The sequence below is a fragment of a genome, unplaced genomic scaffold (genome assembly GCF_019419815.1).
Source record: "Pyrus x bretschneideri cultivar Hongxiangsu unplaced genomic scaffold, Pyrus_bretschneideri_v1 Contig35, whole genome shotgun sequence".
Classification (NCBI taxonomy): Eukaryota; Viridiplantae; Streptophyta; class Magnoliopsida; order Rosales; family Rosaceae; genus Pyrus; species Pyrus x bretschneideri.
This window is the reverse complement of record NW_025999668.1, coordinates 3,744,445-3,766,871: the sequence shown is the minus strand read 5'-3', so window position 1 is coordinate 3,766,871 and position 22,427 is coordinate 3,744,445. Positions and strand designations below refer to the sequence as shown.

The 22,427-nt window shown below is 35.7% G+C and overlaps 4 protein-coding genes and 1 pseudogene across 5 annotated transcripts; 3 read left to right on the top strand and 2 right to left on the bottom strand.

Moving 5' to 3' along the window:
- Nucleotides 1–9,084, top strand: part of LOC103927800 — a 46,485-nt pseudogene extending 37,401 nt beyond the window's left edge.
- LOC103933677 lies at nucleotides 8,205–9,466 on the top strand. Of its 2 annotated transcripts, none has more exons than XM_048591747.1 (4): nucleotides 8,205–8,287; nucleotides 8,688–8,740; nucleotides 8,827–8,916; nucleotides 9,209–9,466. In XM_048591747.1, the coding sequence occupies exons 1-4, from the start codon at nucleotides 8,221–8,223 to the stop codon at nucleotides 9,305–9,307; spliced, it is 309 nt and encodes a 102-aa protein (XP_048447704.1). In that variant the 5' UTR covers nucleotides 8,205–8,220; the 3' UTR covers nucleotides 9,308–9,466. The 2 variants fall into 2 exon arrangements, with proteins under 2 accessions (XP_048447704.1, XP_048447705.1); XM_048591748.1 differs by having other exon boundaries at nucleotides 8,205–8,490.
- Nucleotides 9,467–9,926: 460 nt separating this feature from the next.
- Nucleotides 9,927–11,963, bottom strand: LOC103933676 (rust resistance kinase Lr10). The gene is made up of 2 exons (XM_009343369.3): nucleotides 11,786–11,963; nucleotides 9,927–11,305 (listed from the first exon to the last, which is right to left on the bottom strand). The coding sequence occupies exons 1-2, from the start codon at nucleotides 11,961–11,963 to the stop codon at nucleotides 10,155–10,157; spliced, it is 1,329 nt and encodes a 442-aa protein (XP_009341644.2). The 3' UTR covers nucleotides 9,927–10,154.
- A 54-nt stretch (nucleotides 11,964–12,017) lies between these two features.
- LOC103933687 lies at nucleotides 12,018–14,132 on the bottom strand. Its single transcript, XM_009343378.2, has 2 exons — nucleotides 12,202–14,132; nucleotides 12,018–12,070 (listed from the first exon to the last, which is right to left on the bottom strand). The coding sequence occupies exons 1-2, from the start codon at nucleotides 13,085–13,087 to the stop codon at nucleotides 12,018–12,020; spliced, it is 939 nt and encodes a 312-aa protein (XP_009341653.2). The 5' UTR covers nucleotides 13,088–14,132.
- A 721-nt stretch (nucleotides 14,133–14,853) lies between these two features.
- On the top strand, nucleotides 14,854–17,795 carry LOC103927814 (rust resistance kinase Lr10-like). The gene is made up of 3 exons (XM_048591745.1): nucleotides 14,854–15,702; nucleotides 15,957–15,992; nucleotides 16,472–17,795. The coding sequence occupies exons 1-3, from the start codon at nucleotides 14,916–14,918 to the stop codon at nucleotides 17,521–17,523; spliced, it is 1,875 nt and encodes a 624-aa protein (XP_048447702.1). The 5' UTR covers nucleotides 14,854–14,915; the 3' UTR covers nucleotides 17,524–17,795.
- The last annotated feature ends 4,632 nt before the right edge of the window (nucleotides 17,796–22,427 follow it).

Here is a 22,427-nt window from a genome sequence, read left to right as displayed (position 1 = left end):
ATTGGGCATTGACAATCCGCTAAGGTTAGTATGTGTTATGTCGACTCAAGCGTGAGTATGAACTAGTCTCAAGTCATTTGGTGTTGGACACTAAGGCAAACACATAGGTGCTCGAAAGAGTAATCGAGTACACTGAACAACGATCAAGCAAGAGTTCGAACATACATGTCATGTGAGAACTCAATAGTTGCAATATGCAAAGTAGTCCTTTGACCTGAGGCATCATTGATGTCTAATGGTTAGGTCCTTGATCTCTGATTATGTCAACGGCATTCCATTGGAGTGTCCACGGCATTGTTGGGGTCAAGCTATCTAGTCATGTAGGCATATGAATGTACAACAAGGGATCTCTAACCTTCCATGATGGAAGGAGAATACTCTAAGATATGATTCGAGAGTCTTTGGCCAAAGCATATGAATATGACTAAGGAAGATGTTCCAAATCTTATTCAATTGAATCATATAGAGAAGTATCACATTGGATAGTAGACATGAAACAAACTATCACTTAAACAATGTGATTAAGAGTATTGTATTAGAGAAGGACCGTATTGCATTGTAGTTGTAACTGGATAGGTTCTCCAACCACTTCTACTTAGCTTGGGTAACCATGACATGCTGCTAGGCGTCACCCATGGTTTGTGGAAGCCCTAAAGATTAGCAAACACTAATTTAAGGGAGAATTGAAATGTGGTTTCAATTCACAATCGATCGTTAAGAGTAACATCACCCACTACCTCGCTAATTGGAACCTAATGGATCGTACACCGAGTAAAGATATAAGTGAAGAAATTATATGAAATGGATAAGCAATTAAATGGTTTAATTGAAGAATGGTCAAGATTAATTAAATAGTTAATTAATTATACGAAACGTTCGTATTGGGCGTTTAAGTTAGTTTTGGGTTTCGGGGCACAAAAACGTTTTGGTCCACAAGGCCCATTATGTTTAAGTTGTATGACAACTAAAACAAAATGGGCAATTAAGCCCAAATACATTATATGGCCGGCCATAACCTTAAGGGTAGTGAACTTGGCTTAATTGCAAGTTTGCCACTCCATTGTGAGGTGGTATAAAGACATCTTTATAGCCATTTCACCCAAAAAGGGTTTTCTAATTGAATTTGGGTGAAACCTATTCTCTCATTACCTTAGGGGAGGAACATCTAGCAATCTTTCTTCCCTAAGTCATCCATTTCATCTTCACACAATATCTTTGGTGTGGAGACTTAGAGACACCAAACTTTTGGTATTTTGGAGAACAAATCCTCAAATCCTCAAAGAAGAAAAAGGAGCACTAAAATGGAGAAAATCACAAGGAAGATCCAAGGAGCAAGGAGGTGACTTGAAGGCCCTCCACTTGGGTGAATCCCTTGTGCAATCAAGGATGAGCTTCAAGGGTAAAGAATCTCTAAATTCTTATTCTCTTTAATTTTGTTAAAGAGTCTTATGGTTCACCATATACTAGGCTTTGAAAGTCATGGGTTTTATGAATTGTTTTTGAATGCATGCCTACTTTAAAGAGTTATTAGTTTGCATATGTATTCAAATGTTCTTACATGTTCTTAGCTAGGACAAAAATTTTCCTTCAATATTTTGCATACATGATGGAATACATTAAAGTCATTTACTTTTAACGTTTCCACCCAAATATCTCTTTAGTCATAATAAAGAGATATCTCATTATCGCTTCATTCATAATGAAGAGATATTCTATGATGGATTAGATTCATAATCTAATACATTTACGCTTCCATTACGTTACTCTAATTCCTCCTCATTCTTGAGGAATCCATCCTTAGTATTTCTTAAATACCTAAGGATTCACTTGACAGTTGCCATGGTTCTGATCCTGGGCTTGCACTGATATCATCTTGTACCGTTCTAGGTACAACTTATATCAATGTTTTCATACAATATGAAATACACAAATCACCTTTCTGCGTATGCATAAAGGATTCTATTTACGCATTATTTCTTTGGGAGTCAAAGGGTACATTCCCTTTGAGAAGAACAACTTCCTAGTCTCACTAGAATTGTCATTCTAATTGAAGTTTATCATCATATGAGAAACTTCCTAGCATCTCTTGTCTATTTTAGGGATTGATATAATCCAATTATATCTTGAAATCTATCATTATAGATTTCCATCCCATGTATATAGACTTTGTCTCCCATATACATTCTATCATTATAGAATGTTTAAAGTTATAACTTTAACGATGAAGAATTCCTTTCATTTTCAAAATTAATATATATCATGTATATATATTCAAATTTAGGATGATCAACTCCCACTAATCTTTTGTAAACCTAGTAAACAAAATATTCATTTACATCTTTATGAGAAATCAAACAATTGATCTTTTCTCATAAGACGCTTATAGCTCCCACTAGCTTGCTAAGATCCATGATGGATGGATCTCTACAACTAACATGTCTTAGAAGTATATATCATATATATATGGGTAATTGATAATGTCCAACGAACTAAATCTTATTTATGTTCATTCTTCTCCTAATGGAGAAATTCATTATCTTACGATGCTACTTTCCTTGATATTTTTCAAGGAAATTAATCTAAAGTGTTACTTTTTCCTTGGATCAAATCTAAGGAGGAAAATACTTTAGACGTCTTACTCATCTACTTACATTTCTTGAATTCTTTGAAACCTTTTGCAAAGTATTCGGACTTGTGTTTATTCAAAATAAACTATAGTCCAACCGAGAGTGATCTTCGGTGAATGTCATACAACATGAGTAGTATTATGTTGTGGACAAGTGCCACTGACATCTAAGTGAATTAACCTCAACAACTTTGTGATTCTTTCTTCTTTCAAAAAGAATAAAGATTCGAACATTTCGCCTCTATACAATTTTAACAAGAAGGTATTGGATCCGGATCTAACGATCCAAAGCATCCATCTTGACCAACTCGTAACTTATGTTTTAGAGGTATCACAACTCAGTTGGGATTAGTCACTACCTTGCAACCTTTTGGGTTTTAAGCATCGTTATATTCTTAAACAGTTAACACTACCACATCATCTCTACTACAGAGACAATTAATTAGATTACCATAATCTAATCATTCATTAATAAAGAATAATGTTTTGTCAAACAAAACATTTATCCATCTCTACTATAGTGACGGATTTAAGTTCCTTAAAATTGGAATGTAAAGACAATCTTTTGTATTTTCCAATTTCTTTGGTAGTTCATATGAGGAAGTAAGTACAATCCGCTTTCGCAGAGATCTATATTTTATTCACTTTCCGAATGTGAAGTACTTTCTCTTCTCATTAATCTTCTACTTTTTATTAGCACACTTTTACAACAATTGTAAAACATAGTTACTAATACGGAATCAAGCATTCAAGTAGAAGAACCAACTAATTTGAACTATTTCAAGAACATATTACAACGCCTTCGAAAGGTGTGTTCTTTACACTTGCAAGACATTTCTTGCAAATACCCCTTCCAATGTCCATCCTTTCATAAAGAAAGTTTGTTCCCTTGGAGTTATTTTGCCTTCTTCATTTGACTTCTCCTTTTGATTACAATAGTCATGGTCCCTAAACTCCCACTATCTCTCTTGAAACTTATTTCAAATGTGTTATACACATCAAACGATTTGGAGAGCGTGCGGTTATTGTTCACTATATAGTTTACAATAAACTTAGTGAACCATTAGGATAGGGACACAAAGGTGAAGTCCTTGCCTAGTTTCCGTCTCGTTAAGTGGTTTAACACTTCAACACTCAATGATTCAAAATCATCATAAGTCCATATAAATGGACTATTTTTGTCAACCAACCATTATGTTCTAAACATAATAACAAACTTTCAAGAGTTGCTCAAGGCAACTCTCATTTCTTCATACAACAATTTGTAAGTGAAGAATCATGGCACATAAAGTGTCCATGCCCTTGTGCTTACTTCTCAAGTTCCTTGTTCGTGTAACAAAGAGACAAGCACTAAAGTTTGTGTTGATTAAGGGTTGTTCAAAGCAACTCTTATTTCTTCATACAACAATTTGTATTTGAAGAATTATGACATTTAAAAGTGTTGTCCTTCTCATGTTAGACTTATCTAACATATTCTTCCAATGATACATTATCAATAGGAAGATTGTGAGGATGAGACTACTTAGTTACATCTACAAGCCATTAAAGACAATCTATGGGATTGTAGAACTAAGTCCGGAAATTAAAGTATTCGGCTTTTCTTTGTCAAGTTTTGGATAGCGTTTGCAAATATATTGGTAAACAAATACATAACGAATATAAATTGATTGATTTTAAGCTATTTGATCCGGGTCTTTAAATCAAAATAGCACCACCCACTATTTTTAGCAAATTCCATATCCCTCATCGGAATTCGAGAGTTTTGGAGGAAACTCTTAGTAGGGTATGGGAGGCTCACCATTACCAAGCCCACCTCACGATGATACGATGTTGGTTAGCAAAAATAATGATGAGAGAATAACGCTTTACTCATTTACAACGTTTGTAATTACTCATCTTATTTGGCCTCTAGAGAATGTTGCCTCACAATGATATGATATCGGCGCCATTGCACTTAGTTAAGTTATTCCCACCATGCTTAGTTCATGAAGGGGTTCAAGAATAGCCTCACAATGATATGATATTGGTCATCCTCGTTGCCTACACTCACCTCATCATATGCGTATAGACTCCTCCTGAGTGTAAGCATGCACTTTGTACTCCCCCATGATAGGGTGAAGCCGGTGTACAAGTCACAAACGATTGGAGCCTACCACGGTGGAAGGCCACGAAGAGATATTCAAAGCATCTCTCGCTTATCAACTTAATATTGATTTGGTTGAGGGTTTTTAGGTCTCATCACATATAAACATACATTTTAATCCAATTAAAACATTTTGGTCCTATTACAACTATTGGTCCATATGATTGATTTAGTAGTATATAATACTCCCACTATGCTTTTAAAACAGTTTTTAAAGCAAGACTATATGGTACTACTAACATAAGATTTGCATTCATTGATGGACTATATAGTTGCCTTAGGGCCTTAGGATGACTATGAACCTTTGATTAGATCCAACACGAGCCTTGTGTTGAATCTCGGTCTAGGGATGGTGATTGATTTTAGTTACGCGTTTAATCACATTAAGGTGTGTTGTCTTATTGGGCGTTGGACCCAACTACTCCAATTTCATGCATATCGAATAAAACAAGAAATGAGTACTTCAAAGTAAATAAGAGCTTATGCTCTTTTACAACAATTGATCAAATCAAATTACTTTAAAGTAAAGAAGAGCTTATGCTCTTTTACAACAATTGATCATATCAAATTACAACCAAAATTTAATCTACACATTCCCATGGTTCAAACAAATTTGAAACGGCCTTTCACATAGCTCAATTATAGTAGGCTTAAGTTCATAATCACCCTTTCTTTAATTAATTAACGCTTTAACTAATTAAACTTGAATGCAACATTTTCATTTGGTTTTTGTATCCATAGAATTGATTTAAATGGAGCTAAATGAAATGAAAATCCAATTCTCATTTAAAGAGACAAAACAATTTTTGTTCTCTACCTAATTTGGGCCAAAATGCTATGACCTCAACTTGTTTGGGCCATAGTGCAATTAACCTCAACTTTTGGGCTATTTTGCAAAAACTTAAACTTTTGGGGTCACTTTGTAAAAACACAAAAGTCCACTACTTCATGTAATTACAACTAGAACCCAAAAATTTCCACAAAAAACTAAAACTTCATTAAAGGAGCAAAACAATTTGTCCTTTTAGTGATTTTGGACCTTTACGTAAAAACGTAAACTTTTGGGTCAAAATGCAAATACACAAAAGTATCAAAACTTTATATAATTGCATAAAAGCCCCATAAGGACCCTAATTGAGTAGGGTGGCCACTTTGAAACAAAGTGTATAAAAATTTCAAAGTTTTTTGTAAGTGGGTGTGTATAATGGAATAAATCATTACACACCAACCCACTAAAATTTCTTTAATTTTTCAAAATAAATATCTAATACATTTAAACATAAGAAATATTTCAAAACAAAAACTTTATGAAATAAATCAAAACTTTGAATCAAAACACCAAACCTTTTGTTCTTGGCAAGAACATATCAAGAACAATGAAGAACATCCATGAAAACCCATAAGAGCTCCATGAACATTCTTCACCCAAAAACATACCAAAACCACTCAAACTTAAGGGAAATAACATACAACCATACTAGGGTACATAGGGGTTCCAAAAGTCACTTTAAAACACTTTTAACAAGTCAAACAAGAACCCAAAAATCCACCCTTTGGATTTGGCCGAATTTCCCCAAAAACATGGCACCAAATTTTAGCTCCAAAATTCATGCTCATATGAACTACATCTACAACATTTGAGATGGCAAATTTTCAAACAAAATTTACATTCAAAGAAGCAAGAATAAAGCTTGTAACAATTACAACATTCAAATCACAAACTATGAACTACAAAACCCAAAAGGATTCACCAACTACTAGACTTAGGCTCTTGATACCACTTGAAGGAAGATTTGTGAAAAACATGTTCATTTAAGCAACATCAATAGCATGCAATTAACAATTAAAGGCGGAATCATGCTTGTATGCACTTAAAAACAAACATTTACCCATGAAATTCAAAGCCTAGTAGATAGGTGAACCAAGACTCAACTCAAAACAAAGTGAGTTGAGAAATCAATACCTTTGTAGATTCCTCTTTGCATAAGCAAAGGCTAATCACCCAAAGAGAGGGCCTTCATTCCTTGCATCTTAGATCCATGGATTTGGATGGATGAAAAGGTTTCTCCAAGTTCCCAAAATTGAGAACCTCTAATGATTCATCACCAAGGCATAATGAAGAAGAAATGAGTGACCTTGGAGGAGTTTGATTGCTAGATGATCCCTCCAAGGTGGCCTAAATTTTAGAGAGAAAGGAGAGCTTGTGTTCTCATCCTTTCCCCAAAAATTACCATTTGTAAATTTTAGGCTATAAAGTCCTTTATATAGTCCCTTCAAATAAGTGACCTAATGGACCAAAAACCCTATTCTTCTAACATGGCAAGCCTATAGGGTTTATTGGGCTTTCAAGCCCTTTGTTTATTCAAGTTGTCATACAACTTGAGTTAATGGGCTTGACATTCAAATCCCATTGGGCCTTGCGGCCCAAAACTAACCCGAGGTCTTTAACGAACTTATTTGTTTGATTAATTAACATATTAATTAATCCTAGCCTTAGATAAATAATTAAACCATTTAATTATTCTTACTCATCTCCGTTGTTTCTTCAAACTCTACCTTACTCGGTGAACGATCCATTAGGTTCCTTTTAGCGAGGCAGTGGGCGATTAAAACTCTTTCTAATCGATTGTGAATTGAAACTTACTTTCAATTCTCCCGTTAGTGATAATACACTTTTAGGGCTTCCACAAACCATGGTTGACGCCTAGCAGCATGTCATGGTTACCCAAGCTAATCAGAAGAGGTGGAGAACCTATTCAGTTTTAGGATTACAAATGCAATACGGTCTTTCTCTAATACAATACTCTTGACCACATTGTTTGGTTTGATAGTTTATTCATGTCTACTATCCAATGTGAGTCTTGTGCTTATATGATTACCTTGAATGTGATTTGGAACACATTCCTAAATCTCATTCATACTTTGGACAAAGATTCTTAATCATATCATAGAGTATTCTCCCTCAAACAGTTTGAAGGTTAGAAATCCCTTGTTGCGCATTCACTTGCCTCCATGGCTAAGTGGCTTAACCCCAACGATGCCATGGACACCCTCCTGATGGAGTGACTTTGACATAATCAAAGATTAAGGACCTAACCACAAGACAACTGTGATGTCTCAGGTCAAAAGACTAATTTGCATTATCCCAACCATGAGTTCTCATGTGACATGAATATGAGAACTCTTCGTTGATCGTGTTCAGTGAACTCATTCTCTATTGAGCACCTACGTACTTGTCTTGATGTCACACACACCAATGACTCGAGACTAGTCACTCTCCCTGAGAGAAGACATAGCACGTACTGATCTTAACGGACTGTCAATGCCCAATTGACAATCCTATGATCAGGAACGTTTAGGATGTGTCAACGAAAGAATGGTCTCATGAATCTAACTTCTTTAGATCGCATTCTTCCAATCACATATTCCTTGAAGGAGGCATTTCGGTTCCATGATGAAATGCTTCAAAGGGGATTTGTGCCAGATGATGAATTCTAGTTTGCTCTTAGCAGCTGAAGGTGGGATTTTCTCTTAATTCTCATTGCACTCTTCATTTTAATTAGCTACTACTAAAAGTTGTGATCTAATGATCTTATGTTTATATATAATGATCTATTCGTGGGTTTCATTTACTTCTTAGGTTGTCTTTGGTGCAAGTAATTCTCACTACACATGCACCATGTGCAGCAATGCATTGACAAACTCCTACTCCATGTCCATGGTGTGATTTTCAATCTTTAACTGGCAGTGTCCCTTGGATTTTTTATGACATTTATGTACCAGTACATCTTTTGCCATCTCCATCCATCTCGTGCCTGAGGACCGCCCCTTCTATGTCTTCCTTGATGGATTCTTGTTCATATGTCCATTGTTTGAATTACTGTTGAATATGTGGTTTTGATATACTGTGGAATACAGGGATAGGGAAGTGTCCTGATGCAGATGATCTTGCTCTTGAGTGGACAGATGAGGTACATATCTTTACGGTTTAATTTATCCACAGCTACTCAACTTTCTTGTGTCTACGTGTATGCAAACATTTAGTTCTGAATAGCAGTCAAGAATCCTAGTTCAAAGTGCGAACTATCCACCAATTCCAGTTGAACAGCCAGAAGACGTGAAACCATTTGCTCCTATGGTGGTTACTGTAAGTTTTTGCTCTGAACTTTATCATATGACTGGATGTGCATCTAGATGTAGCATCACTTGATCGTGTTCTTTACTTTTCAATTTTCCAAAGGCAATGAACAATTGTAAAAATGCTGCTTTGTGAAACTTTTGCTTTTGTTAAAACACGTGCTAATTCCTTCGTAAAGAGTAACTCTAATTTTTATCGTCACAGTGCTCTAAATCTTTGTTCAAATTAACTTGGGGTGTCTTTAGGCTAGTTGATTGCGATGAATTCTATGATCCTCCAAGCAAAGTTTTGTATTTTGTAGGGAACAATTGATTATGATGGTCTGGGCCAGTTAGGTGGCGGGACAATGCAGAAGATAAGGATGAAGAATCCGAAGATCCTTAAGATTACAGAAGTTTAGCAAATGGGAGCTCTAATCGTTGCCAGTTTTTCGTGATAGTGTTTGAAAGCATGTAGGCAATTTAGTTTGAGCTTGTGAAATTTTCTCGGTTATATACAAACTACTGTAGATTAAATTAGCTTAAATGGAAGGAGGCCAATTGAGCGGTTTTGGGGGTAATACGATTTGTAGGAATTCTTAGTGAATCAGCTTATCTTGGGTGCTTAGAGGTTTTGACCTCCTGCCTCACTTGCAATACCTTCAAGCTCGAAGTGGTTTCTTTAGTTATATTGGGCCAAAAGTATAAATGCTACTTGTAGTTTACAAAGGTTTATGTTCGTTGTTAATCTTTCGACACATGTGCCCTGCATTTCTAGTCTAGTTTTCCCTATTCACTTGTGTCTAAAATCCCTCGATATCACTTGTGGTAGCCCAAGTTTCTTTCGACACATGTTTCACTTCTTTTGTGTCTAAAAACATTGTCATTTTTTTACAAGCGATATCGAGGGAAGGGAATTGAACACACAACCTTGGATGCAATGCTTGATCCAGCAACAAGTATGGCAAAAACAATAAATTAGACTTTGAATAATGGCTGCACTTTTCACCGCGCATGGAATTAGGATCTGGATTCTGGACGGTCACAAAAGCATAATATATAGATATCAAACTTTGCTCATACACAAATTATATATCCAAAGCATTTCCATACTAATCGAGAGACGATTTGTGCATGAATTAATCCTTGTACGTGCCAAAGCTAAAAACTGAAAACCAGAAAGCAAATGCCATTAAATTCAAGTAGTCTATTTGTGCTTATTGGGTACACTAAACGTTCCTTTGCACATCAACATTGCTACTAGCTATATTAACTCTCTGAATTTTCATCTGCAATCAAAACAATTTCTGTAGATGTTGTCGTTGTCCTCGATGCAGCTGATGCGGTACTTGAACTGCCGCCAGTAACCACCTCTGGCACTCGTTGTGGGTATAAGAAAAGCTTTGGCGGCATTTGAAGGCTCTCAATTTCTCCTTCAAGCATCTCTACAACTTTATTCATAGAAGGACGGTCGCTAGGCTTCATTTGTATGCACCACGATGCCACAATGATCATCTTCTTAATGATTTTCTTTTCCTCCTCTGTGGCGTCTCCGATTGTAAGGTCATTTCCTTCACTCAGCTGGTTGAAAACCCACGTCGGAAAGTATATTTGGCTCGAGTGTTCTATATTTGCGTTTAAGTTCTTTCTTTTTCCAGCCATTTCCATCAGTAGCATCCCAAAACTATAGACATCAGCTTTGTACGAAACACCTCCAATGTTTTTGTAGAATAACTCTGGAGCCATGTATCCGATGGTTCCTCTCGCTGCAGTCAAAGACACAATGCTATTATCCAATGGGCATAGCCTTGCTAACCCAAAATCTGAAACCTTCGGAAGAAAGTTCTCATCGAGAAGAATGTTGTGAGGCTTGATGTCGAAGTGCAAAATTTGCATGTCACATCCTCGATGCAAATATTCAATACCACGAGCCACTCCAAGTGAGATTTCAAACATTTTCTCGCAACTTAAGGAGATAACTCCTTGTTGAGAAAATATGTGCTTATCAAGAGACCCATTAGGCATGAAGTCATATACAAGAGCACGCTTTGAACCCTCCACACAAAAACCAACAAGTTGCACCACGTTAACATGGTGAATCCTTCCGATGGTAGCAACTTCATTGATAAAATCCTGCCCGTTGGCTTTCGACTTGCCCAACATCTTGATGGCTACAAGACGGCCACTGCGAAGCTTGGCCTTGTACACAGAACCAAAGCCACCTTCCCCTAACTTGTCCTTAAAACCTCTGGCCATCTTTTTTATGTCCGAGTAAGAGTACCTTACTGGCATGAGCTGATTATTCTGCAGAAAGTCTTCTATATTTTCATACATGGACAAGTGCCTCCTTTTGCATTTGTATATTATTAATGCAATTAAACAGGGAAAGCCAAATAAAAATTTGACTACTTGGAATAGTCCTGCACGTTTCAAAAACATTGGAGTCACCAAATAGATTGATTGCTGTAATATCATCAAACTTGTTCCTTTAGTGCAACAATATTTTTCATTAATTAAGCAACTGTTTGGTAATCCTTTAGTTTTAATTTTTAATCTAAAAAGAGAGAGGAAAAAAAGGCGAGGGGAAATTGTAGAAAGAAGATATGGGGATGGGGCCGGGGGATGATGGAGAAATGGAGAATTTAAGAAACAAAACATTATTGGAAAACTCTTTGAGATCGTTTCAAAGACAATAACCGTTTCTCTATCCACCTCGATCCTCCCTGTCCTTTTCACATCTTTCTCATATATATTCTTCCATATTCCCCAGCAACCCTTAACTACATAATAATAAGAATGAAAACAAAAACAAAGTGATCATCAAACATTCATTTTTGAATGATTATTATCTGAAGCTGGAAAAAGTTGCATGATAGCTGAGTACGAGTAGTTCACACTACCTAGGAGAGAGGCCACAGTTATCGGACGCGCGTGATGGGGGTAATAATACCTCGAATAGTACGTAGGGGTAAACTGACCATAGCGGATGGACATATACATCTGGTACAAAACCATTTCTGCAGCAAAGCGATGAATATCGATCATAGTTTCCAAATGTAATTTAAGTTTAATAAACATCAAGGTGACCACAAATAAAGAAACTAACTACACATGTATTATATAGAAGCTGCGTTAGAGAGTAAACCACTTGCCTATGGGCTTTAAGATCTTGTTGTACCAATGTTCTGCATTGCAAAAGAAGAAGAATTATCATTAAGGATCATATATATTATTTTTCCTCTAAAGGATCATATATTATTTACTATTAAGAGAAAAAAAAGGGTGAAAATTAATATCATAGGAGAATGCTAGCTACCTTCGTAGCGAAGGCACTCAATTTCGCTCAGGTTGTTGAGCACACACATATACCCTTTGCAGATTGAGGTGCTACAAGCCTGGTGAAACCATGAAAGCTCGAAGCCATGCGCTATTTCACTATATATGCCTTCACAGGACGTCAAGTGTTCATGCATGTCTTCTACGGATAACGAAGGTGAGACCATAAGCATCTGCGTTATTTCACAGGACTCCCCCAAATCCAATGAACTTATGGAGCGATTCCAGCCAAGGATGGAATAAGAAAACATTCTTAAACCATTGGACAAAGAAGAATTGGAAGAGTAGGTGCCGTCCTTGACGCATGGAGCTGTTTCTACAAGGCCAGGAGAATGCATTGGTTTTGGACAGTCCATAAAAATTATAGGCCGTGTCGTGTAACTTTTCCTTATGACCTTTATATTTGAACTCCGGATACGTCGGAGTGTCGTGTAACTTTTCCATATGACCTTTATATTTGAACTCCACCTCAGTCGGAATCGATAATTGCTGTAAGGATCCCCATCACTAAAGTTGGATGAGGTTAAGGAGTAATGCGGGATGGAGTGGTAGTTATCTTTCTTTTGAACAGCAGCATCCACAAGACGGATTGTAAAGTTATTGTAATTGATCGCCTTGGCGTAAAACTTTCGGTTATACAAGTACAGGACCGTAACATTTTCCTCACAAGCTAGCTCGTACTTACGGTTGCCGCAGTGTTGAGGGTCTCCTTTTAACCGAAATGGAGAGCTTATGCCAATATTGCCACAAGAAAGAGTACAATCAGAATTATTTTCAGGTATCGATGTTTGGGAACAAATAAAGGGAAGAAGAAAGAGTAGAAGAAGGGCTCCATATGGAACTAGTAAGAGACTTCCTCTACACATGGTAAAAGAGAATATAAATGTATCAAAATTATGGAAGAGGGCAAAAAAGCTTAATGGGAGCAAGGGTTTTTGGCTTATGGCAAGAAGGGGGCGAATTCAGATATAAATTGGCCGCTTGGAGCCCATTATTTATGACAAACCAAACAAAGACAAACCCACGAGACGAGTAAAACTAGGGTAATACTGACAAGGTGGCGACTTATGTGGTCCAATAAAATTATTCCACCTGTCAAGTGAAACTCAATCAAACACTTGCTTATTCTTGTAACCAATCACCCTGCCGTCTTCCTCAACCCTTCTTTCTCCAGCAACCCCCGCACTCCGTTACTTCTCCGGCGACCTACTCTCATTCCCGACCACTCCCAATCCCTCTTTTCTCCGGCGACGTCAGTTTCAATCCCTCGCCGGCGTCCAGATCTGAGCTCGGTAAAATTGGGTTATGGAAATCCGCGAAATTGGAGGTTGTGGAAGGAAGACAAGCGGTTTGGAACTTTGAAGTTCAAAAGAATTGCAGACTTTGATGAGAGAGAGATGCTGGGAAGGGAAGGCGGTGAAAAGGTGGGGTATCGGTCGACGACGACTGAGGAGGAAATCTGGAGGTTGGTTATGGGTTATGATATGAGTTTAGGATGGTGTTTGGTTATGGACTTAAATGGTGTTTGGTTACTAGAATAGTGGTGTTTTAAAATTACAGATATCTTTATATTATTGGACCATGTCAGTGGTCAGTACACTTGCGGTCCTGATAGGTCAGGTCCCAAGTATTGTTTACTCACTCTTATAAGTGGCCCAATAAGTATTATACCCGGTGGGTACACTTGTGACCCAATTAGTACACTCGTGATCCTGATAGGCATGGAGATGGTCGCCGGAGAAGGAGAACGATTGGGCTGGGCAAGGAAAGAAGATGGAGAAGAAGAGACGTGTTTGGTCTCAGGCACAAAATATGTTTGGTTACAGAGATAGAAAAATACAAGAAGAGAGTTACAATGCTAGGTGTTTTAAATTCATTGGGCCATGAAAGATGGTCAGTAAATTAGATAATTCCTGGGAAGTATCCAAGTATTATCATTTTCTATTGTTCAAAGGCCAGAAATGTACATACACTTTAATAAACAATTTTTTTCAACATAACAACCATAGTTATTGCAAAAACTTCGAATGCAAAACACGAGTCTCATCAATACTAATTCCAACAACAACAACAACCAAGACTAAACCAAAGAGAACAAATTTGCACAGCCAAACTATGTTGACAACTCCAAATTCTAGAAAGGTAATGCTAGGAAGACTAAATTTATAGAATAAATTTTGTAAATTCAATAATATGGAAGTTGATAATTGGATTATCACTAAAGTGTTGATTAACGTGCTTATTTTTTTATTGATGAAACATTATTTAGTTTACAAATTTAATCTATAAATTTAATCTACCTAGCATTACTCAATGTAGAATGACCAATATTGAAGCCACACGACCACAAAACCCACCTCATCTAACTCAGAATAACATGTATAATAATGGGTTGATCTGGCCCATCTGGGGAAGAAACAGTTTCCTCCAGCATTCCAGTTTCTCGTTATAGCGAGTAACAGTAAAATAAAAGCGACTCAAATTTTTTATTTGATACCGATGGTCAATAACCCATAAGCAAATCACGACCAAGTCCTTCAAATTGAAGTTAAAAACAAAATTGGTGGAAGATTTATTAGAAAAACGTTTTTGGGGTAGGAAATGGAACGAAGGGGTGAATATAAAAATAGATTATTATTTACCCAAAATATAGGGGACTTCTGCAATCCCATTATCTTATATACAATCATATATATGAATTACCAAGATACCAAACTTCTACAATCAATATTCTCATTGGATAGAATGCTTCTGATCAATTTCTTGTGCTGGTTTCTCATGATAGCAGATGCTGGTATTGTAAGCAAAGTGTATGGCGACAGAGTAGTCCCTGAAAACTGCGCAGAAGTAAGTTACTGTGAACACCCCGGTCCAGCCATCCGATTCCCATTTCGACTTAAAGGACAGCCATTCCAGTGCGGTTACCATGGCTTTGATCTATCATGCACCAACGGCAGGCAAACCGTGCTTGAGATGCCATCCTCATCTAACAAGCTCATCGTTGAAACGATTAACTACGCTTCTCAAGAAATCGGAGTATATTTCCAAAATGATTGCCCGCCTAAAGATATTTTCAATTTCAACTTATCTTCCTCAATCTTTCAATTTGTGCATGGACCGTTTGATACTAATTATACTTTATTCAGTTGTCCGTCACCACTACTTGAAACAGGCGGATATTGTCTTATCAAACTGTGCCCTTCCGGCCTTGACAATCCTGAAAACCAAACTAACTACTATGCCGTCGGGGGCCAGTGTTTCATTGATGATATGAACCTAGTGTCTTGTACCAAGCTGCGTGACTACACATCAGTTCCAGATATTTCATCAGTGAGAGCATCCGGACCTATGATGCTGCAGTGGTCCAAACCATCATGTGGAAGTTGCGAAGAGATGGGCAAGACTTGCATACTGAAGAGAACTATTGGTCAATATAATTTCACAGATAATCAGACTGCAGAAACTGAATGCGTGAGCGAAGGTATCCTTTAATCTCCCATTTAACTTGACTTGTTGCAGTACTTTGCCGGCAAATATTTCCCTCATTTTCACATTGACAAGGTTTTAATTAGCTAGTTTGTGCAGATAATATATGCAACAAATTTGGACTCAAAGAATATATTCGAACTTTTTATATTAAATGAAAACAAAGATTTATGCAAACAATTCTTCAAGTATTTTATTCTTTTGATAACAAAAGTACTAATTATTGACTTAATGGACCTGCTTTTACAGATAGTACCCGTGGAAGGACAAGCTTAGAGATATCTGGTAAGTTGTTCACATAAGCACTATTTTTACAAGATTGAATTTGAACTGTTAAGAGTTAGCTAGGTTAATTTTTGCACACTTGTGCGATCCATAATCATAAATATTCTTAGATGGAGAGCTAAATCTAAGACGGTTTGGATTATTGAACCTCATGCGAGTGTTATATTTTAGGGTGCTATTCGGAACTTGCTTCAACAGGCACCAATTTTCATCACTTGTTTTTCAAGTTTTGGATCCCATCCTTGAAAGGGTTCTTCTTTTAAGGTACAAGAAAACCTTACGAGTTCAAAACTCAGTGCCAGCATCCGGATAAAAGACACATTAACTTCCGCACAAAAGAACCCTATATATGTATAAGTATTAATATAAATTCAATTCTGATTTCTGGGGGCTTTATCAATTGGAGGCAATTGTGATTTATTTTAATTTAATTTAGAAATGAGTTGGTTTTTAACGAAGAGTTTGGTCTGTATCCGCAGGTATTTTCACACTTTCTGTGGTTGTAACAGTCGCGGGGACTCTCATTTACCGTGTTTACAGCTCCAACAAAATAGAGAAAACAAATCAGTTGAGGATTGAAAGATTTTTGGACGATTACATAGCACACAAGCCAAGTAGATATTCCTACGCTGATATTAAAAGGATAACAAATCAATTCAATGAAAAGTTAGGTCAAGGAGCCTATGGAACAGTGTACAAAGGACAGCTTTCCTCCGACTTACTTGTGGCTGTGAAAATCCTCAACAATTCTAATGAAAAAGGAGAAGATCTTATCAATGAAGTCGGAACAATGGGTCGAGTCCACCATATCAATGTGGTTCGCTTGGTTGGGTTTTGTGCTGATGGGTACACAACAGCTCTTGTGTATGAATATCTACCAAATGGTTCACTACAGAATATCTTATCATCAGCAGATAGTAAAAGCGCTTTCCTTGGTTGGGATAAGGTGCATGAGATTGCTTTAGGTATAGCCAAGGGAATTGAATATCTTCATCAAGGGTGTGACCTCCGAATCCTCCATTTCGATATCAAACCACACAACATTTTGCTAGACCAGAATTTCACCCCAAAGGTTTCCGATTTTGGTCTCGCCAAGTTGTGCTCTAAAGATCAAAGCGCAGTATCCATGACTACCATCAGAGGGACCATTGGCTACATTGCGCCCGAAGTGTTCTCTAGGAACTTTGGAAACGTGTCCTACAAGGCAGATGTCTATAGCTTTGGAATGTTGCTGCTGGAAATGGTCGGGGGAAGAAAGAACTTTAAGTTCATGGAAGAGGACTCCACCAGCAGCCAAGTCTACTTCCCAGAATGGATTTACAACCTTTTAGAACAAGGGGACGACCTACGGATTCACATTGAGGACGGAGGAGATGCTGAAACTGCAAAGAAGCTAGCTATTGTGGGTCTATGGTGTGTCCAATGGCACCCCATAGATCGCCCTTCCATGAAAGTTGTTATTCAAATGTTAGAAGGAGAAGGTGACAATCTAACCGTACCTGCTAATCCTTTCCGGTCTACTTCGAATTGACTGAATACAACTATACTTTGTATGAAATGAAAGCGTTCTAGAGTTGTACAACTACCACTCATAAAATTTGATATGAGAGGTCAAGTGTTGTCATATTAAGAAAGTTAAATATTAGGTTTATCTTATATCGTTGGATGTTTAATATTTTATGTAATATATAGGGTTTATCTATTTAAAGGAGAGTAATTTTTATGTTATATATATATATATATATATATATATATATATATATATTCATTCTTCTTTTCAGTAAAACATCGAAGTTACGACCATTTTTTTCTTCTTTTCAGTTTTGTAATTTCTTTTCTTTATTGACCTTATATCAAAGTGTTTTATGAAAAAGCTTTTAGGCTTTCGAGAAACAATCTCAAGTAAGCTCGTAGTCTCGTCATTTTTTTCAGTCACTAAAATAAATATCAGACTTTGAAACTTCTTTTCTCTTAAATTTGCTAATAACTAAAATTACTTGTTACTCACTAGCATCTATGTATCGTTGTTATACTAAAAGTATCTATAATAGACTCTCTAAATAAGCTGCTAACTAAAATTTATGAACAAATTATAAAAGATTTATCTCCATTCACACTCCTTATATCTTGCTCTTATGATAACAAAACCGCTACGAATTCTAAATATGCGGAAGAGAAATGAGCTCCTAATGGCATGGCTGTAGTTATATTTATACAGAGCTTCTAAATTACTCTCTAGTAGTTTTTGTTCAAATTTCAGAAAACATGATTTAAGATGCTTTATCTTAAAATTCCATTACAAATTTCTCGTGTTGTTGTAGTTTCTCTAGGCGTGCAGAGAATCTTTTTTTTTTTTACAATAAAGTCTAGCTCTTCATTGAACCATGCAATACAGGTTTGGATCACAGATATCTAATTCCAAGATAAAATTATTTATTATGAGTTGTAATAATTATTATTTTTTTAAGTTTCAGACGTGAGATTGCATTTTTTTAACAATCACATCCTGAGTATTATGGATAGTGAAGGACCATCAGAATATAATGAGCATAAGACACTAGATTAGCACTTACACTTAGCATACCTGTTAAGCTAAAGTATTAATGATAACTCAGCATTTGATTAGATATTTTATGGATACATATATATCCATTGTACCCTGCAGATAAAGTTAATGAGAATCATTATTTTAACAATCTTTTTCAATCTCTCTCTCTCTCTCTCTTAATTCTGTAAACTTCTACGGATTCACATTGAGGACGGAGGAGATGCTAAAACTGCAAAGAAGCTAGCTATTGTGGGTCTATGGTGCGTCCAATGGCACCCCATAGATCGCCCTCCCGTGAAAGTTGTTATTCAAATGTTAGAAGGAGAAGGTGACAATCTAACCGTACCTGCTAATCCTTTCCGGTCTACTTCGAATTGACTGAATACAACTATACTTTGTATGAAATGAAAGCGTTCTAGAGTTGTACAACTACCACTCATAAAATTTGATATAAGAGGTCAAGTGCTGTCATATTAAGAAAGTTAAATATTAGGTTTATCTTATATCGTTGGATGTTTAATATTTTATGTAATATATAGGGTTTATCTATTTAAAGGAGTGTAGTTTTTAGGTTATATATATTCATTCTTCTTTTTAGTAAAACATCGAAGTTACGACCATTTTTTTCTTCTTTTCAGTTTTCTAATTTCTTTTTTTTATTGACCTTATATCAAAGTGTTTTATGAAAAAGCTTTTAGGCTTTCGAGAAACAATCTCAAGTAGGCTCGTAGTCTCGCCATTTTTTTCAGTCACTAAAATAAATATCAGACTTTAAAACTTCTTTTCTCTTAAATTTGCTAATAACTAAAATTACTTGTTACTCACTAGCATCTATGTATCGTTGTTATACTAAAAGTATCTATAATAGACTCTCTCAATAAGCTGCTAACTAAAATTTATGAACAAATTATAAAAGATTTATCTCCATTCACACTCCTTATATCTTGCTCTTATGATAACAAAACCGCTACGAATTCTAAATATGCGGAAGAGAAATGAGCTCCTAATGGCATGGCTGTAGTTATATTTATACAGAGCTTCTAAATTACTCTCTAGTAGTTTTTGTTCAAATTTCAGAAAACATGATTTAAGATGCTTTATCTTAAAATTCCATTACAAATTTCTCGTGCTGTTGTAGTTTCTCTAGGTGTGCAGAGAATCCTTTTTTTTTTTTTTTTTTTTTACAATAAAGTGTAGCTCTTCATTGAACCATGCAATACAAGTTTGGATCACAGATATCTAATTCCAAGATAAAATTATTTATTATGAGTTGTAATAATTATTATTTTTTTAAGTTTCAAACGTGAGATTGCGTTTTTTAACAATCACATCCTGAGTATTATGGATAGTGAAGGACCACCAGAATATAATGAGCATAAGGCACTAGATTAGCACTTACACTTAGCTCAGTTGTTAAGCTAAAGTATTGATGATGACTCAGCATTTGATATTTTATGGATACATATATATCCATGGTACCCTACAGATAAAGTTAATGAGAATCATTATTTTAACAATCTTTCTCAATCTCTCTCTCTCTCTCTTTCTTAATTCTGTAAACTTCTACACTGAGCAAATAAATTTTGATTACTCAATTTAAAAACAAAAAATTATTACCTTCAACTTGACCCGAGTGACATTTGACAACTGTAAACTCTCAGTCAACTACAATTTATGCTTTCTAGCATCACATCTCAATACGTAATGTGAGCTCAATGGCAATTTCGAAGAATTGTACAGAAAAACTTTTCTTTTGATTATGGAGTTGAAATTCAAAGTTATCATGGGATTATTTGATGAGAATAAACTTCATATAAGTTTCACTAATGTTGACCTCAATGGCAGTTTCGAAGAATTGTACAACAATTTTTTTCTTTTCGTTATGGAGTTGAAATTCAAGGTCATCATTGATAATTTGATGAGAATAAATTTCATGGAAGTCTCGTTGATGTTGGCCTCAACGGCAATTTCGAAGAAATGTATAGCAAATTTTATATTTTGGTTATGGAGTTGAAATTCAAAGTCATCAATGATATTTGAAGAGAATAAATTTCATGGAAGTTTCACTAAGTTTGGCCTCAACGGCAATTTCAAAGAATTTTATAGCAAAATTTTTCTTTTGGTTATGGAGTTGAAATTCAAAGTCATCATTGATAATTTCAATGACAATAAATTTCATAAAAGTTTCACTCATGTTGACCTCAATGGCAATTTCGAAGAACTGTATAGCAAATTTTTTTTGTTTCGGTTGTGGAGTTGAAATTCAAAGTCATCATTGATCATTTGATGAGAATAAATTTCATGAAATGTTGATGATACACCTCAATCCGGAATGTTCATTTGGACTTCGAGTCGAGCTGTGCTGGTAACACTCGAAATGTGACAAAGCCAAAAAGTGTGGTAATGTGGAAAATATGAATAAATTTAAACTTAAAAGTGACTAAATGCAAGAAAGCGCATGTGAGCGGGATTAAACCCAATTCACAAGTGATGTCAGAGCATAAGTAAAGTACAGCAAAAGTGAAATAAGAATTATACCATCAAAGGTACTCTCATATATATATATATATATATATATATATATATATATATATATCAACATTTGCCAAGAATCCTCGACAACATGAAAGTTTTGCCACTAAAACCTAGAGGAACAAAAAATAAGGATGAGTGGGCCTGAAAATAAAGCTTTGTAAAACTTTTTTCGAAAACGTAATAACCCATCGCCGCAAAACAAGTATAGTTTCCAAATATATATACACTATATTACATATAGAATGACAACACGTGTGAATTGGGTTCGATCCCGCTCACATGCAGAGTCTTGCATTTAGTCACTTTAAGGTTTAAATTTATCCATATTTTCCACATCACTACACTTTTTGGCTTTGTCACTTTCCCGATGTCAGCCAGCACAACTCGACTCAGAGTTTAGGTAAACATTTTGGGTTGGAGTGTGTCAATTTACCTCAATGGCAATTTCGAAGAATTGTATAGCAAATTTTTTTCTTTTGGTTATGGAGTTGAAATTCAAAGTCATCATTGATAATTTGATGAGAATAAATTTTATGGAAGTTTCACTGATGTTGGCCTCAACGGCAATTTCGAAGAATTGTATAGCAAATTTTTTCTTTTGTTTATGGAATTTAAATTCAAAGTCATCGTTGATAATTTGATGAGAGTAAATTTCATGGAAGTTTCGCTGATGTTGGCCTCAACGGCAATTTCGAAGAATTGTATAGCAAATTTTTTATTTTGTTTATGGAGTTTAAATTCAAAGTCATTATTGATAATTTGATGAGAGTAAATTTCATGGAAGTTTCACTGATGTTGACCTCAATGGCAATTTCGAAGAATTGTATAGCAAAATTTTTCGTCTGGTTATGGAGTTGAAATTCAAAGTTATCATTAATAATGCGATGAGAATAAATTTCATGGAAGTTTCAAGGATATTGACCTAGCTAGAAAGGAAATGGATAGCAAATATAAGATGGAGACATGATTTTTTATCTGAATTTTTTGGATGTAGATTTGATAGTATTAGCAAAGTTTGAATCGGCTCCTATGATGTAGGGCTGGAAAAATTTTCCAAAAATCTTAAACCAAATAAAAAAATTCCCGATCCCATACCGAAAAATTCTCAAATTGATAATACCGAAATTTTTGGGATCCATACCGAATCGATCCCGAAGCTTTCAATACGGAAATTGGGATTACATATTAAATGGTTTGGGAATCCCGAACCGAACCGAAAAAATATATATATTTATTTTGGTTGCATACATGTTGAATGTTGAATTTAAGTAGTTTGGTAGTAGACTATATTAGAAATAGAAGTATGAAATTAAGTAGTATCAAACTTTACAACATCAATTTGACTTGATATT

Bases quoted from the DNA above. Each gene is read 5' to 3' on its own strand.
- LOC103933676 (XM_009343369.3), bottom strand. From the start codon at position 11,963: ATGTTTATTAAACTTAAATTACATTTGGAAACTATGATCGATATTCAT. The intron at 11,306-11,785 runs GTAGTGTGAACT...TGAAACGTGCAG, and splicing joins AACTGTGGCCTCTCTCCTAG to GACTATTCCAAGTAGTCAAA.
- LOC103927814 (XM_048591745.1), top strand. From the start codon at position 14,916: ATGAATTACCAAGATACCAAACTTCTACAATCAATATTCTCATTGGAT. The intron at 15,703-15,956 runs GTATCCTTTAAT...CTGCTTTTACAG, and splicing joins AACTGAATGCGTGAGCGAAG to ATAGTACCCGTGGAAGGACA. The intron at 15,993-16,471 runs GTAAGTTGTTCA...CTGTATCCGCAG, and splicing joins GACAAGCTTAGAGATATCTG to GTATTTTCACACTTTCTGTG.
- LOC103933687 (XM_009343378.2), bottom strand. From the start codon at position 13,087: ATGTGTAGAGGAAGTCTCTTACTAGTTCCATATGGAGCCCTTCTTCTA. The intron at 12,071-12,201 runs GTAGCTAGCATT...TTTGCAATGCAG, and splicing joins TGAGTGCCTTCGCTACGAAG to AACATTGGTACAACAAGATC.
- LOC103933677 (XM_048591747.1), top strand. From the start codon at position 8,221: ATGATGAAATGCTTCAAAGGGGATTTGTGCCAGATGATGAATTCTAGT. The intron at 8,288-8,687 runs GTGGGATTTTCT...TGTGGAATACAG, and splicing joins TTTGCTCTTAGCAGCTGAAG to GGATAGGGAAGTGTCCTGAT. The intron at 8,741-8,826 runs GTACATATCTTT...TCTGAATAGCAG, and splicing joins CTCTTGAGTGGACAGATGAG to TCAAGAATCCTAGTTCAAAG.